General features: G+C 41.9%; 1 protein-coding gene across 1 annotated transcript in view; it reads left to right on the forward strand.

The window, feature by feature from the left end:
• Positions 1-11,178, forward strand: part of TGFBR2 (transforming growth factor beta receptor 2) — a 123,772-nt gene extending 112,594 nt beyond the window's left edge. Inside the window, exons 12-13 of the mRNA XM_063922279.1 lie at positions 3,514-3,641; positions 6,009-11,178. Of these exons, the coding sequence (XP_063778349.1) occupies positions 3,514-3,641; positions 6,009-6,188 (308 nt within the window). The 3' untranslated portion in view covers positions 6,189-11,178. The remainder of the gene's footprint in view (positions 1-3,513; positions 3,642-6,008) is intronic.
• Positions 11,179-17,779: the final 6,601 nt, after the last annotated feature.

Here is a 17,779-nt window from a genome sequence, read left to right on the forward strand (position 1 = left end):
GTTCCGGTATTCGGATCAAGGACAAGGGATCCTCAAGCAGCATTTGTGGACGCACTGGCAATTCCATGGAACTTTCGGCTGCCATACGTGTTCTCTCCAGTGTCACTCCTGTCCAGGGTACTACGGAAATTCAAGCAAGAAAGAGGAATACTACTTCTAGCTCCAGCATGGCCCAGGCGGCATTGGCTCTCAGACCTGCAGGATCTATCGATAGAGCATCCTCTTTTACTTCTTCAATGCCCAGGCCTCCTCATTCAGGGCATTTGTGTTTATCCGTACCTGGCCAGACTGGCTTTGACGACATGGCTCTTGAAACTTCACTCCTGAGGGCCAAGGAATTCTCTGAGGCGGTTATTCAAACTATGTTGAAGGCCTGCAAACCGGTTTCTGCACGGATTTATTACAGGGTCTGGAACTCTTACTTCACATAGTGTGCTGCTAAGAATTATGATGCCTATTCGTTCAGAACATCTAGGCTTTTGGCTTTTCTGCCACAAGGCCTAGATTTAAGCGTTCGTCTGGCCTCCCTCAAGGTTCATATATCTGCCTTGTCGGTGTGGTTACAGAGGAAAATTGCGTCTATTCCTGACGTTCATACTTTCACTCAGGGTGTTTTACGGATTCAGCCTCCCTATGTCCCCCCTATGGCTCCATGGGATCTGTCTGTTTTCTTAAATGCCCTACAAGAGTCTCCATTTGAACCTCTTGAGTCTGTGGACCTCAAATGTCTTACGCCTAAGGTTGTGTTTTTACTGGCTATTGCTTCTGCTAGGAGGGTGTCGGACTTAGGCGCTTTGTCCTGTCATCCACCCTTTCTGATTTTTCACTGGGACCGGGCAGTTCTTCAAACTCGCCCTGGTTATCTACTTAAGGTTGTGTCATCTTTTCATCTTAACCAAGAGATTGTGGTCTCTGCCTTTATCTCTTCTGGTTTGTCCTCCAAAGAGCGGTGTTTGGATGTGGTACGGGCTCTCCGTATTTACGTAGAGAGGACTGCCTCCCTCAGGAGGTCAGATACCCTTTTTGTACTTTTTGGTTTTCACAAACGTGGCTGGCCTGCGAGTGAGCAAACCTTGGCCAGATGAATTAGAATAGTGATTGCACGGGATGTGGTCAAGATCCCGCCGGACGGAATCCCGGCGGTCGAAATACAGACACCGGGATCCCGACCGGCACAATCCTGACATATTTTCCCTCTGTGGGTGTCCACGACACCCATAGAGGGAGAATATAATAGTGTGCCGAGCGTAGCGAGGCCTCATGCCCGCAGCGTGGCGAGGCACCGTGCCCGCAAGGGGCTGCGTTGCGCTCGCCCTCCTGTCGGGATTGTGCCGGTCGGAATCCCGGTGTCGGTATTTCGACCGCTGGGATCCCGTCCGGCGGGATTTCGTACTGATCCCAATTGCACAAGCCTATGCACAGGCTGGTCTTCCAGCTCCTGCTGCTATTAAAGCCCATTCTACTCAGTCTGTTTGACCTTCTTGGGCGGCACACCGAGTCGCGTTCGCTGAACAATACGTGGTCCTCAGTGAACACGTTCATAAGGTTCTGTGCCTTTGATAATTCCGCCTCCCGGAATGCTTCCTTTGGACGCCGGGTTCTTGTGCCCACTACAGTGCATCCCCTCCCATGAGGAACTGCTTTAGGACATCCCCGATCTATTCTCTGTGGAATCCCAGTGTACCCCACTGCAGAAAAGGAGATTTATGGTAGACTTACCATGGTTAAATCTCTTTCTGCGAGGTACACTGGATTCCACAGGGCGCCCACCCTGACGCACTTAGCTTCTTTGGGTTTGTATGGCAGTAGCCGCTAGTCCCTTCTCCTGTCGTGAGAATGTGGTTCTATGTGACTAACATCTACCGTCTCTTTTACCTGCTACTGCATTGGACTGGTTAACGAAGCCGCAGCACAGAATGTCAGACTGACATAAACAGTGCTGTGGCCCTTGAAGTCTTTTTAAAAAGCTCTTTTTAGGGCTGCCTAGCACAGCCCCACCTGTTAGTGACCTGCAATGCAGGCATCAACTTACAAACTTAGCTCCAGTGCCTGGAGGCGGGGTTATAGAGGAGGCGGTGCAATGCATCCTGGGAACAGTCAAAGCTTTAGCCTGTTGGTGCCTCAGATCAAGATCCAACTCTACACCCCGATGTATTCCCTGTGGAATCCAGTGTACCTCGCAGAAAGAGATTTAACCATGGTAAGCCTACCATAAATCTCCTTTTCTTTGGCCCCAACAATGATCAACATACATGAGAATGACCCAGTCAAGTATAAACGCTATCCAGACCAGTTTCTAATTTTAGTTGATAATTACTGGCAGAGCTTTTGCATTTTCTATTATTCCCGCTTTAAATCACACTGCGAAAAAAAAATACTGAAAGTTGTTAGCTTTTACAAACTGTCTCTAAATAAGTAAATCCCCTTGGCTCTTAGCATATTAAATGAAGGGTTGGGTATTCGTGACTGCTGGTCAGGAGACTGTCGGCCACCATACCGACTGCGGGATCTCAGCGGCAGTATGGTATGCCGGGGGAGGGGGGGAGGTGGTGAGCCACAGGTTCTATTCCTACTCTATGGGTGCCGTGGAATAGTCCCTACTAGTCGTATGCCGACTGTCGGGATTGTAAGTGGTCGGGATGTAGGGGGAGGTATTGTGACCGGTGGTCTCCTGACCGCCGATCACATAACTACATCCCTTAAATTAATCATTAAACATATATTTAAGAAGAGAAAATAGTATGCTGTATTTTGTTTCTGATTTTCATCACTCGCAACATAACTTATGCTTTTTTCCCTTTGTCTTATATTATTTGTTTCTTCACTTTTATGTTGAGTGTAATTTGAAAATTCTTATTGTAACGTAGCTAACATCTGTAACATCTTTAGATTTTTCTTGTTCGGAATGTCTGTGTAGCTATGTTTGGTATGCAGGAAAGCTTGCAACATGTGTGTCCGAGAACAACAGGGAGGTTCTCTTTTTGCAGAGTGTATATAGCAGGAGGGTCAAGTAATGACATTAATGTAAATAACATAAAGATTGGTGTTAATGTAAGTATTGTGTTTGCATTGTATCAATAGCCACTTTTTCTGTTGGGTTCAATAATATCTCTTGTGTGGCATATAATATATACTACTGTCACAGATTTACAATACTATGTCGAAAACAAATTTGGATGAACCATACCCAGATTTTTGTGCAACTACCTTTCATTTTGCCCGTCTCTTATAATTTTGAAGCTGGCTTGTTGATATTTAGGCTGCATGGATAAGGGAAACAAGTAAGAATGTTTGTGGCCCTTAGGTCCCTTCCAGTTCAAGTCTCCCACTCCAATGTATATAACCTTTCAATGACCCTGTTCTAGAGCAGATTTCTGCAATGAAGTTGTATACTGTTGATGACCAATCTTCCATGAGGCCTAGCTACTAGCTGACATAATGTGGCTTATACATGGGCTTGGTCAGCAATCTAAATTTGATATTAAATAGTGAATCCTTTATTTTATTTCTCAGAAGTGAAAGACTATGAACCTCCATTCGGTAGTAAAGTGCGGGAACATCCATGCGTTGAAAGCATGAAGGACAATGTCCTGAGAGACAGAGGTAGACCAGAGATTTCCAATAGCTGGCTCAGTCACCAGGTAAGATATATTGTTCATGTTTCCCTGATTGTTGCTGTTTTCACCAAAACTGCTTGGAGTTAATGAATTATGTGTATCTGATTATAATTAAGGAACATTGTTACGTTTTATATTTAAAGTGTCAATATTTGACATTTATATTTTATATTAATATTATTTAACATTTGTTTGTGTGCAATGTAATGTTCTTCCTTTATATACTACACATAGATTAAGCAAAAGGTATCATCATTAAAGTAATGGTAAAGTTACTGCCACCTTCCAGGTGATGTGAACATCTGTCCATATTGCACAGTATAAAGCATCAGTGGACTCAAGTTAAATCAAGAATGCCTTCAAAAATGTGGCATCTTCATCTACTTAAATTCATTATATTTATACATGGGCAGCGACTTAAAGTTTTCATTTTTTTCCACATTGCAAATGTCTTGCAAAGTGCTAAAGAATAATAAGATCTAACAAATAACGTACAATATATGTTTATTTTGAATATAGAGCTTCAGTACTATGTGGAGCACATAGTAAAATTCTCAGACTGACAAATTGGCTGGTATGCAGACTTAGGGGTATATTCAATTGAAGTCGGATCCATTCTGACATTCATTTGTTGGAATGGATCCGACCTGGGCTATTCAATGCAATCTCAATTCGACTTTGAAAAAAGTCGAATTGAGATGCGGGAGCTGAGACGGGGGAGAGCCGTGGGTAAACGGGGGAGAGCAGCGCTACAGCAGAGGCTAGATAGCCGCTGCTGTAGCGCTGCTCTCCCCCGTCTGCCCGCGGCTCTCCCCAGTCTTCCCCCCCCCCCCCCCCCACACACACACCCCCGTCCTTGCCTCTCCCCATCCTCGCATCACAGCTGCCGGTCACGGCAGCGTCCACCTGGCTCCAGCAAGCAAGGTCTCGCTTGCTGGAGCTGGGTGGACGCTGCTGTGAGCGGCGGCTGTGACACATCCTCCAGCGCTGCTCTCCCATCTGCCCGCGGCTCTCCCCATCTCTGCTCCCGCATCTCACCTCGACTTTTTTTAAAGTCGAATTGAGATGGTCGAAAAGGGGGCCAAAACCGACCATTTTCAACACAAGCACGCGGATCGGCAGCTATTCCGCCAGTCTACGTGCTTTTCGACAAGTTGAATTCCTCGTCTTGTCGTATAATTTGGGGTTAGATTGAATAGGTCGGAACCCCTTCCAACCTAAAAAAGTCAAAAACTGCCATCTTTCGACTTCAATTGAATATACCCCTTAACCTCGTCTCATGGTGTTTAAGTGTGCAAACATTTATTGTTGCTTATTTATTGTTGTTGGACTACATATCACTAGCTATCTATATATGATGTTGACGATGCAATTATTGTATACAGTATGTCAGTCTGGTCTCTGTGCGACATCTTATACGTTGTTGCTATCGTAATATGAAAGGCAGTTGGAAGAGACGGTGAAAGAAAGAACATCTGTTAAATATCGTGGTTTAAGGTTTCAAATGGGAGATAGAGTGGAATAATCATTCCAGAAAATAGAAAAGTCATTTAGAGAACAGCATTTCAGTGAATGTGAAATGACAGAAAAGAATTCCTGTTTGCAATGCAAAAATGACCTATGTATTTTCAGTGATCTAGCTGAGCACTTTGTAACATTTATTTGGGTCTCTAAGCTATATTTGGATCTTAGATAGACATGGTGTTACGCTGAATAAAGCAGGCACATTGTGAAGTGCTCACATCCCCTCTACACCTCTCCACACATCACCGCTCAGTGAATAGGCTAACCTGTATATTGTGGCTTTTCACAGACGCATTTATTGTCCTGGGTAGCTGTGCGCTCATACCCTGTTTGCACCTATCAGACAGTGATAGCTCTAAGCAAGGTAAAAAATGAACACTGATTTGCTCTATGATTGCTTTCAGCAGCGTTCCGAGAGAAAACCATTCCTGGTATGTCAGGAATTTAGCACCTATGCTGCTTGCTATGCAGGGAAACAGAATAAAACCACAGAGCTCCCTAGGCTAATATACATGGGCGCATATACTGTTAGTCGTACGGATCTGAATGTTACTAAGCCCCTAGTGCCACATGGGACACTAGAGGTGGAACAGGATGAAGGGGATACTAGAAAGGTTTTTGATAATGAAATGATCTGCAATTATGGTGTTTAATAATAAAACAGAGTGTGCAGGAAATAATCCTTTTCTGTGCCACAATGCTAAAAGAGAATAAGGAATCAGGATTGTGGCATATGAATCACAGGATTATAAAATAATTTGTTACTGCGATTATTATAAATGTACCCTGTAGTAATAATCTTGTGTGAGGGTATTGATTTAAACAATGCGTATGAATTCTGTAATCGTGTTCTGTATCTTTTCCCAGGGTATTCAGCTAGTATGTGAAACCATAACAGAATGTTGGGACCACGACCCAGAGGCCAGGCTCACTGCCCAATGTGTGGCCGAGAGATTCTATGACATGGAGACTCTCGACGGAATCTCCGAGAGAAGCTGCTCTGAGGAGAAAATACCAGAAGACTGCACAGAAAACCCTAACAAGTGAAACACACACTGCAGAGACTTGATACTGTACTGAATGCATCACTTGGGTAAACCATTTACTCCAGAGACGTCAGGATGAATTCCGTTTGCAACTGGAGCAATAGCTAATATAACAATACTTCCCACCTTGGATACTGACATTGCCATAGGGTGATCATATAAAGATTCCTCAGGATATTTTTTTTTTTTCTAAATGGCCATACTCAATTTGCACTTTAAATATTTGTATAAAAATACAAAAACTGCTTTAATGTATGTAAGTATTGTCTAAGATAAGCCAAACATATGATACCAGGAATTGTACAGGACATGGGAAAATGAATCTATGATGGCAAAGTAATGTATATTGATAGATTTAAAAAAAAAAAAAAAAAAAAGTCAAGGCATAAGCTGTGGTTTTATGTCCCACAAATAGGAAATTTTTATGTTTACGGGAATATTTGCCATTTTGAGTCAACGCTCTTTAGCTTTATATTTGTCATTTTGTGCGGTAAGGGTAAGGTGTCACATTCTACATCCAATTTATCTGGTTTCTGCTGCCTGAGATATGCAGAACTAGAGGAAAATACTATTTAATCCCATCCAGAATTACATTCAGTGCAACCTAGAGCACATTATTATGTAAAGAGTGTAAAAAGTATGTGGAACATCTAAATCTCCCTGATTAGGAAGCATATGACAGATGGAATAGTACGACAATACAAGAGAAGGTCATATATTTTAAATGAGCTAATTGTCTTTAGTCTACTTTTCTTTTTTCAATGATTTAATCATTTTTTTTTTTTTACCTGAATCCAACTCTGTTAAAATAATGCCTTTGATTTGATGTAAGTTAAGGGCTCATCCATATGGACGCTTTATTCAAGAAATATTCCTATTGTATCCACATGAACATTAATGAAATACAGATAGGGGGAATTGTTATAGGTTCCACAAATGCTGGAGGTTTTGCCTTTAAAATATAGTCATTCTAAAAACAACCAGCAATTCTGCAGAAACTCAACCTAATACAGTCCCCCCACAATGTTACATATAGGTGTCAATTCAGTTAGAAGCAATGTCAAAGGTCATCATTACAATGTGATGTGCAGGGCACATATACCGTATATATGGCAGCCTCCGTTTGTGCATTTTAGTATGGGTCTGTGATTGAAATGTGAAAATGAGAGGTTATTATGTAGTTTGCCATTGCTGGAGATCCAACGCTGCCATATTGGCACATTGCAGGTATCACCCACAACTCTCCCCTAATTGAATCAACTCCATTGTCTCTTTGTTGCATAAAACTGCAAAAGGTTTATTTGTTTTATATAAAACCGACACAAGCTATTGTTCTACACCAGGCAAGCCAATAGTATACCAACCAAGTGATATGTTCCTGGACAAGTACAGTAAATTAAAGTACAAGCTTTAATTTAAAATCATTTGGGTATTGTGCCATAAACGCAGTTGTGGGCAGAAGACAATGGAAGGTTAGTGAAAGGGTTGGGTAAGTGTTTTACCTTGTACTGGTGCTCAGCAGTAATGTAATACTGTATTTCCTTCCTCTAGTCCATCTCCCATTTGTATCCATAAATCAGTTATTGTGGAACAAATATGTGTGCCTTGTATCTGCTTCTTCAGTATGAGTGAGGTAAACTTTGCCTCTGATAAACTAGCTCTAGGTTAAATCATTAATGAATATAGTAAAAAGCAAATGCTATAAAAAGTTTCTTAATTAGGGAGAGGGGTAAATACTTTCTCAAAGGCTAAATTTATCTCACTTCTATCCCGATTGAATAGATTCCAGTTTAATCTGCCGTTTCAAGCTGAGACTAGAGCCAGACTGTTTCATACATGGCGAGGGTGATCTGTCAGCTTGGTTTGAGCACATACTGAGAATAATGGCAATAGTATTTACAGTACATGCAACAATATGGACAATCATAAAATGGCATCAGTGATTGTTGCTGACATTTAATAGCGTTTCAGTGCCAACGATTTGCCACAAAATACTTTTTGGATTTGTATTGACTACCAATGCAACCTGGTTTTACATTCGCATAACTATTACGTAAGCCTGAGTTCCTGAGTTTGGTTGAAACACTAGTGTATGGGGACCAGGCGTGAGGGAGTGTCAGTGGTAGGTTAATCTTTGGACCACTGATTCTGGGGGGATGCAGTCAGTTTACCTACAATCAAAATCCAGACGTTCAAAATCCCGACACCAATTGACCGATGGTCAAAATACCGACATTTAAAATACCGACAAGGTCAAAATACCGACATGTAAAATGCTGACAGGTCAAAATACTGACATGAGTTTTTCATGATTTTTTTTCATTGAAACCGACTTGTTCGTACTTTACCATCCCAGTGGACCTGGAGGGGGAATATAATAGTATGCCAAGCGCAGCGAGGCACCGTGCCCGAAGCATGGCGAGCGGTACACTTTATGTGGTGTCCATGTTCACTTATGTCGACATACACACACACAAAAAGCATGTCGGTATTTTGACCTGTCGGCATTTTACATGTCGGTATTTTGACCTTGTCGGTATTTTAAATGTCGGTATTTTGTCCATGTCGGGATTTTGACCTTGTCGGGATTTTGACCATCGGTCAATTGGTGTCGGGATTTTGAACGTCGGGATTTTGATTGGAGGTATTTCATACCGATCCCATTCTGGGCCACTCTATGGAATAAGAGCCATGCAGGACTAATACAAATATAAATTATTACCTAATTCACATATTTTTTTCCTCAGATTGATTGCTTTTATATGTAAAATATTTTTTTACACTGTCCCTTACTTATTAACATACATAATGTGCATATAACCAAATACAGTATATACACTACTTGCTCTAAAATATGATATAATGATGACCTTTATTTCAAAACAGACTTGTTTTGTTTTTATATACAGTGACAAAATTAATATGACTCAAATTATTTTGTGTTATAACAAAAATGTTAAGCTCACACAAATGAACTAACAAAATATCAGTATTCAATTCTAATACACATTATAGTCTTATGAAATATGTTTTGCTTTGACAAAGATATGTTGCTTTAGCCTGAATGTTGAGAGATACATTACACAAAGGCCCAGATTTATCAAGCCTTTCAGAGTGATGAATTGCATGGTGATAAAGTACCAATCAACCAGCTCCTAACTGTCATGTTACAGGCTGTGTTTGAAAAATGACAGTTAGTAGCTGATTTGGTTGGTACTTTGGGGTCTATTCATGAAGCAGTGAAAAGTGTGGAGAAGTGAGCCAGTGGAGAAGTTGCCCATGGCAACCAATCAGCATTGAAGTAACATTTATAATTTGCATTCTATACAATTGTACGTTGCAGCTGATTGGTTGCCATGGATAACTTCTCCTCGGGCTCACTTCTCCACTCTTTTCACTGCTTCATGAATAGACCCCTTTATCACCGTGCAATTTATCACTCTACAAGGCTTGATAAATCTGGGCCCCTCTATTTTGTCCCCCTCTAATGAGCAACGGAACAACCGTTAATCCAGATGACTGATAAGTATTAAACAAATAGCCATATTTAGTGAAGTCCTTATTGTCATGCAGACAAACTTCTCAAAGTACTGTAAGAAATGGGGACTTTTTAATATATAAGCAGCAAATCATGCTCTCCTGCTTTCCCGTACAAAATGGGTGCATAAGCGCTGCAGGCTTAAAAAAAGGTTAGTGTATGCACTGCTGCAGTCAAACCCGACACTTCCCCTGTTTCTTTCCAGGGGAGAAACGTAGATATTGGGCGGTATTCAATTCTTTTCACCACCTTTTACACCCATTCTGTTTCTGCTGATGGGCGTAGTACTGTATAATCATTTCAGCTCGCTACCCCTGGGGTAGAGAGGGCGCCCAACCCTTTACTCAGCTAAACCTGATTACTATGGGTGTGATATGCGCGATAACGGGGATCACTTTAGAAAAGAGATTGGGCGTGATATATCATTTTGAATACCGCCCATTGTGTGGACATACACTGGGGCAGATGTACTAAGCCGTAGAGAAAGTGAAACTACCACCCAATCAGCTCCTAACTGTCATTTTATAAACACAGCCTGTAACACTGCAGTTAGGAGGTGATTTTAGATCTCTCTCCTCTTTATCACTCTCCAAGGCTTTGTACATCTCCCCTACTATGAGATATCTCACTATGGGGTCTATTTATGAAACTGAAAAGAGTGGAGAAGTTTCATTCTTACAATAAACATAGGAAAATAGCATTTTGACTGTTTCATGGCTCTATTATCAGTTTTTAGAAGAAAATAATGGATACTCTCCCTTTCCCTGCAAAAAAAAAAATTTTTATAGATTTTTTACATTTTACATATATTTTAATATTGATGTGATTTTTTGCAGAAATTGTGTCTGAATTGTTAAAGTAATTTTCTGGTATGTTTTTGATAAACAACATTTGAAAGTATTTTATAGTTAAAATCTATTTACAGATGACTGGCTCATCTCGAATTTCAGTCTACACATAGTAAAGATGATTTCCACCACAGAGAGTGTCCTCCATGTTAAGAGCACTGGATGTCTGTTGTTCTGCTTGATAAGCAGAATTGGGATGTATCACAATATATGTATGCGTAGTTGGAGTTCTTCTTTAAGAACAAATACTATTTTGTTTTGTTTGTTACCTTTCTACGCTACATGTCATTGTCAGCCTGCTGATTTACAGTTCCAGAGTTTCAGTGTAAAGAACGCAATCGCAGGCAGAGTGCGAATATTCAAACTATGCAATTTAGGCAGATAGCTAATTTCTACTAAAGGAGAAATATGTGTTATAAACAAGTATAATTGATACAAACATCAGGACATTTTATTGAGGTTCATTTCAAAATGTATAATGTAAGACATAGGAATGTGAATTATATATATATATTAATATATCAGAATATATGAAGCACTCCTAATTATTAAAAGTGCCCACATTGTATACATGTACATACAATAAATAAAACTATAACTCATTATTCAGACTGAGCTTCCTATTTTACTGGTAAAAAAATACACTGAGAACAGCATTGTGGAGTGTAATATGCCACCAGTCTTCACCAGGGTACAGTACCTGCAAAGGAGTCTGGGTTCTTCTGCAAGATGACACGCAGGTGGTTGTCCTCTGTCCTGGTTTATTGCTTGATGGAACAGGTTGGTGGCAGAGCAGTAGGCGGTATGTGATTTAGCACACATTGTACAAAAGAAAGCATCAGGACCAGCTGGGTAAGTAACAATTTGGTGAAATTGGGGTACAACTATAACAGGCAAAAGATTAGTCCGATACTACAGTATCTGGGGTCCAGTTCAAAAGCAATCCAAAGAGCTTGTACACAAGAGTATTCACAAGGAATTACACATTATACTCTGGCAACAAGGTATGGAAAGAGGGTTTCTAGAGAGCAGACAATTTGAAAGAGGGAACAAGTGACCGCTATTATCACTTGCCCTTCTAATTCAAAGACTGAGGTTGATGCACACCCAAGAGAGCAGGGCTGCTGCGGTGGTGACACTCTCCAGCTACCACCACGCAATGTAAGTGGTATGTGACAGGCTACAGTTGTGTTGCGTGCCAGTGCGATAGCGAACGATAATTAAACCTTTAGTGCTACAATCATTTTATTATTTATTGACTAGCAACATGCAGATGTTGCTAGTCAATATATAACTTTGAGTTGAAAAGGAAAGCAAATATTTGATTGGTCAGAACACGTTTGTTTATTAAAATAATTGGCTACCTAACAAACCTCAGAAATTCTGCCAACATCCTAAGTCACTGACTTTAACCAATAATAATAATATGCAAACTTGTGTACATCACGTGGCTTATTTTCTGCATTTGTACAACTTATATACTGCACCTCTTGTCATCTGTCTGTCGCCCCTCCCCACTAGATTGTTAGCTCTTCAGAGCAGGGCCCTATTTCCTCTTGTTATCTAAGCCCTCGTCTCGACACATTTCACTCGCAGCTCTCCCCTACTCAATGATCATCTTTATCCTGCTAGTAAAGGCTCATCTCCATCTATGGCCACCAGCCTCTAGTAGTACGATGATCACTCCATCAATACTTACATCTTAGCTGTATTGTCTTGAGAACGTGTGGTGCTCTGTAACCTGTACTCTATTTCTGTTATTTATTTACTGTAATGCTATGTGTTGTCTCCCTGTACTGTCCTTTGTACGGCGCTGCGAAACACATGTGGCGCCTTATAAATAAAATGTAATAATAATAATAATAATACCATTCCAGTATCTTGTTACCAATCTATCATTTTCATAGAAATACTGTAGATAGAGGCATCTAATGTAAATTTTGATTGGTTTCAGCGCAATGCAAGTGCCTGTAGTATTATTTGCTTTCTCATACATTTCTAATACCCCTTTCAGATATACGACCTGGAAAATTGCTGAGTCTATTAAGCTGGCAAATTCCCGGATCTCCACCCGACTTTGGTATAAAACAGATAGTTTGCATTCACACAAAGCAAAAAACCCGGGTCAATGTACTGTACGTTCATGTGCAAAACCCTGGGTTTCTGCTTTATGTGTAAAAGGGGTATCAGTACTTTCAAAGTGTGAAGGCAGGAATAAAACTCTAGTAATTTATACCCCTTTTCCACTATCAAAAATCCCGGGGTTTTGCTCAGTGGAAAAGGGTCCAAAATAAAAAGCCTGGGTCCAGTGACCTGGGAATCCAACCCACGTAGCTTGCAGAGTTGGACTCAGGAAGGACCCAGGTTAAGGGGCAGTGTAAGCGGAACAGACTAGTTAGACAGACTTAAACCTAATAAGGGGACTGAGGACTGACAAAAGGACTGTGGTAATGTAACGGGATAAAGGCTGTAGGGAAGAGAATATGGTGGTAAAGTAACTGAAGTGTAACAGCAAGTTGTGGCAGAATGAAACAACAGTAGCGAGAACTAATAGTAGCAGAAAATAACTAAAAGGTACAGACTGGATAAGAAGCAGACTGGAACAAGGCAGGACTGGATCATACAAGAGGGTTTCTTTGAACAGGAGCTCACAGGACCTGTAGTTTCTCCAAGAAGCAGGAACTATAACCAGTGATTTGGGAGTGACCAGGATGGGAATATAAATAGTGCTTGTACCAATCAGAAACTTGCAGTCTAATTAATAAAAACTCTGCAGCTGCTCTGCTGCACGGGCTGGGACCAGCATCCCTAGCGGCCGGAAGAGACGCAGCGGCCTGGTTACCAGGCAACAGCCAGGACCCTACGGCCACCAAACAGTCATTGACAAAAAGGTATGTTCTGAGGAGTATGTTAAGAAACATTTCCTTATACATTGTGGAAGATAATGACCAGCACGACCCCATATGAGCTTTAAGTAAGACCTTAATGGGATCTGTGAGGACCAAACCATAAGGCCCTTTTGGGATTTAGAGTGGTCGAGTTGAACATGGAAGCTAATGATATCGCCCCTTTGTTGAGCGAGTCTTGTTGTACCAGTGAATCAAGAGGGTTCTGCCAATCATTCAGGAAAAATTAAATCAAAAACAAAAGTGGGAAAGATAAGTAGTCTTTAGGGTGCACTTGGACCAATATATTAAGGCACGGACAGCAATTAATGAGGGACACAGAGGCTCACATGAGACGCTTGTAAGTGAGCGTTGCTGAATGCAGCGGCCGCTGACAGAGCAGCGGGATGAGAATAGGCAAAGAGGGAGCAATTGAGCCGTAATTGGCCAGTGCCCCATTCTAAATTAGTGGGATCTTACCACTATGCTTTGTAACATGGAGAGATTGATATAATTTAAACACAAAGCCACCACTGCAATTATTAATTACAACAAGTCTCTCATTAAACAGCCAGTAATTACGTAAAGTAGGTGCACTATGAATTAGTAGCACCAGTTTCATGAACTACTACTAAGGGGTATATTCAATTAAGGTCGAAACTGCCATCTTGTCGAAAAGACCGCAGTTTTTGACTGTTTCAGATCGGAAGGGGTTCCGGCCTATTCAGTCCCGAGCATTTTTATTCGACAAGTCGGGGAATTCGACTTGTCGAATAGTACGGGAATTGGTGGTATAGCTGCCGATTCGTGTACTTCTGAGAGAAACGGTGCCAAATTTTGATTTTGGCCTCATTTCCGACTATCTCAGTTGACTTAAAAAAAAAAAGTCGAACTGAGATGAGGGACCTGAGAGGAGGAAGAGCCGCGGGCAGACGGGACAGCAGCGCTACAGCACAGTGCTGCAGGAGGATGTGTCATAGCCGCCACTCACGGCAGCGTCCACCCAGCTCCAGCAAGTGAGGTCCCGCTTGCTGGAGCCAGGTGGACGCTGCTGTGAGGTCTGGCGGTTGTGCCACATCCTCCTGCAGCACTGCTCTCCCCCGTCTACCCGCAGCTCTCCCCCCTCTCCGGTCCCTCATCTCAATTCGACTTTTTTAAAGTCGAATTGAGTTGGGCATTGAATAGCCCTTGTCGGATCCATTCCGACAAATGCATGTCTGAATGGATCCGACCTTAATTGAATATACCCATAAGAAGAAGCACCATGTCGTGATGACAGAGGTGTGTTGGTGTAAAAAGCATAAAGTGTGTGGCAGATACACATTAAACCAAGTAGGCATATTTGTAGTTATGTTATGTGTGATACAGTTGCTAGGTTTTAATTTTAAAGACTCTGTGATAGTGTAGGAGCTGCATGAAGGTGGGGTACCTTGGCGAGCGGTTTGCAGGCTTCCGTGCATTGTCCAATTTACTAACTAAACGCCCATCATTTATTGATTGATGCTGTGAAGATAAATGAGCTTGCTTTGGGGAGTGCTGAATTTTCTGTTTGTATGTATATATATATATATATATATATATATTCTATTTTTAAACCTGCAGCTCGGTTCCAACTGCATGGATCACAGGGCTTATAGATGCACGTGAAGTGAACAAAATGCACTTGAGTTCTTCGCACAAACCAACCAGTACAAAAACAATAAATATTATTAATCTATATATATTTTATTTTTCTATTTTTAAACCTGCAGCTCGGTTACAACTGCATGGATCACTGAGCTTATTAGCGCCCCAACCAGTCAGTACATATATATTTTATTTTTCTATTTTTAAACCTACAGCTCGGTTCCAACTGAGTGGATCACAGGGCTGATAAACTATAGACATCTATAGATAAACTATAGATATCGTGGATCACAGGGCTTATAGATGCATGTGAACAAAATGCACTTGAGTAAAGGACACCAACCAAAAAGTACAAAAATAATAGATATATATATTTTACTTTTCTATTTTTAAACTTGCAGCTCTGTTTAAAATACATGAATCACAGGGCTCATAGATGCACGTGATGTGCACCAAACAGTACAATTTACAACAGAGTATAGCGCAGCACACAGCCGCGTGCCCCCTATACACAGTCACTATACAGCACAGCCAGTAATGCAGAGAATAGCACAACACACAACAGAGTGCAACATGCCCCCTATACATAGTCACTATACAGCACAGCCACTTGTGAGTCTGGACACAGCACAGCCAGTATTGCAGAGCATAGCGCAGCATGCTGCAGTGTGCCCCCTATACACAGTCACTATGCAGCACAGCCACAGCCCACTATACAGTACAGCCACTACAGCACAGTATAACACAGCTAACAGCAGCATATGTTCCAGTGAAATGGCGTTGAGTCCTGGTCGCAGTGCCTTATTTAGAATCGAAGTCCCATGAGAATCTAACGCTGGGAAGATGACGTTCGACCTTGAGTGGATCCGAGTCTGGCGGGAACACCCGCGCTCCCAATGTTGGGATTCTGTGGAATCCGTACCGCTCATCTCTAGTCACAATCTAATTAAACTTGAGTTGAGTAGCAACAAACATGAAGGGTGTCTAAGTGATGGCAGATACTGTACGTGGAAAGATGGTTAGATCAATGATACTGAGATAGATCCTGTAATGGCAGGAAGAATGTTTAATTAGTGGAACAACTGGAGATTCATCAGACAACCAGAATATTCTGATCCTCAACCAATGTTAAGTTTTCTATTTTTAAACTTATAAAATTGTAAAGTAGTTGAAAACATGCGAAATTTAATTCAAAGGTGCAGCTAAAAAACTATATCCTTAAGTGCACACCCCTTTACACTTATATTGGATAATTGGAAAAAAGGAAAGGAAGGTACAGATATAAAGTGCTCCAATGAAAAGCCCAAATTTACAGACAAGCACCCAGTGGGTAAAAATAAAAGGATAATACCGTTAGTTATAGGTATACCACATATACAAATATTCTTTGAGGTAGACAGAAATCCAGCGTTGATTTTTTCTGGAGGTTAATATCAAACAAAAACCTTCATATACGTCTAGACCTCATAAAGAGATAAAGCAGAAAAAAGTGCAATATTGCTGTTATCCTTTTTAAAACACACAGGTTTATTTTAACATTGCACTTACACCAAACAGATGAAACAATAGCGTGTAAACAGATCCTCATTGGCAAATACAGTAACAGGAGGCAGAGTCTGGAAGGGGACAGATGGACACAGGCACCCCAGGATAACGGCTCCGGAAACCGGGAACCGACACAGACACTCAGCATGAGGAAGAACTATGAAAGTTTGAAACAAGTTAAGCGTCTGATCTCCCGTTTTTTGTGATCCCATTGAGACTGTCATCTACACCTGGTGCTGAGTGTCTGTGTCGGATCCCGGTTTCCAGAGCCGTCATCAATCACTGGATTGATGGCAACTGTAGCCCCAGTAGTTGTGCAAATAAAAGATGGCAGAATAGCTCAAAAAATCCCCCAGTACCCTCTGAAGCCAGAGGTGGAATTAGGAGTATACCCTGTTATAGAACGGCTGCTACAGCAGGGCATCCTAGTCAGGACATCCAGCAGAGCCAATAGTCCAATCTTCCCTGTGAAAAAGAGTGGGGGAAGGGGTTACAGGCTAGTGCAGAATTTAAGGGGGATAAACAAAATAGTCAACAGTCAATTCCCCGTAGTGCCCAATCCAGCTGTCATTCTCATGCAGATCCCCTCTACCTCTACTTATTGCTCTGTAATTAACCTCTGCTCGGCTTTCTTTTCTGTTCCTCTTCAAGCCGACAGCCAGTACCTCTTTGCTTTCTCTTACAGGGGAGTACAGGATACCTGGACCCATCTCCCCCATGTCAGGCTCCGGAGCCTTACCTCCGGCGGGTGCTCCCAAGGGTTACTGAACCGCTGGTTGGTGCGGCTGCAGCGGCAGGGAGCTGCTGGCGGCGGGTCCTCCTGGACAGATGTGCTGCTTCCAAGGGCCGGGGGCCAAGAGTCTGGAGAGCCAGGCGCTGCAGCGGGGATCGCTGCGGTAAGGTCCTCTAGTGGTGACACAGTATAGTGTGTCAGAGACAGAAGCTGGATAAAGCTGTGTGCTAACAGCTAAGTATGTCTCCTGTGCTGGGGCAGCCATGTTGGAGACCAGAGTATTACCAATGAAGTTCCCAATCTGTGTCCAGCCAATCCTGCATGTTCTACCCTTACAAAAGGGGGCTGGCTCAGAGTGAGAGTGCCAGTGCTTTAAGTTATCTCCTTGTGAAAGGTTCTCCAGCTCTGTGCTCCCAG

This window comes from Pseudophryne corroboree, chromosome 5 (genome assembly GCF_028390025.1).
Source record: "Pseudophryne corroboree isolate aPseCor3 chromosome 5, aPseCor3.hap2, whole genome shotgun sequence".
Lineage (NCBI taxonomy): Eukaryota > Metazoa > Chordata > Amphibia > Anura > Myobatrachidae > Pseudophryne > Pseudophryne corroboree.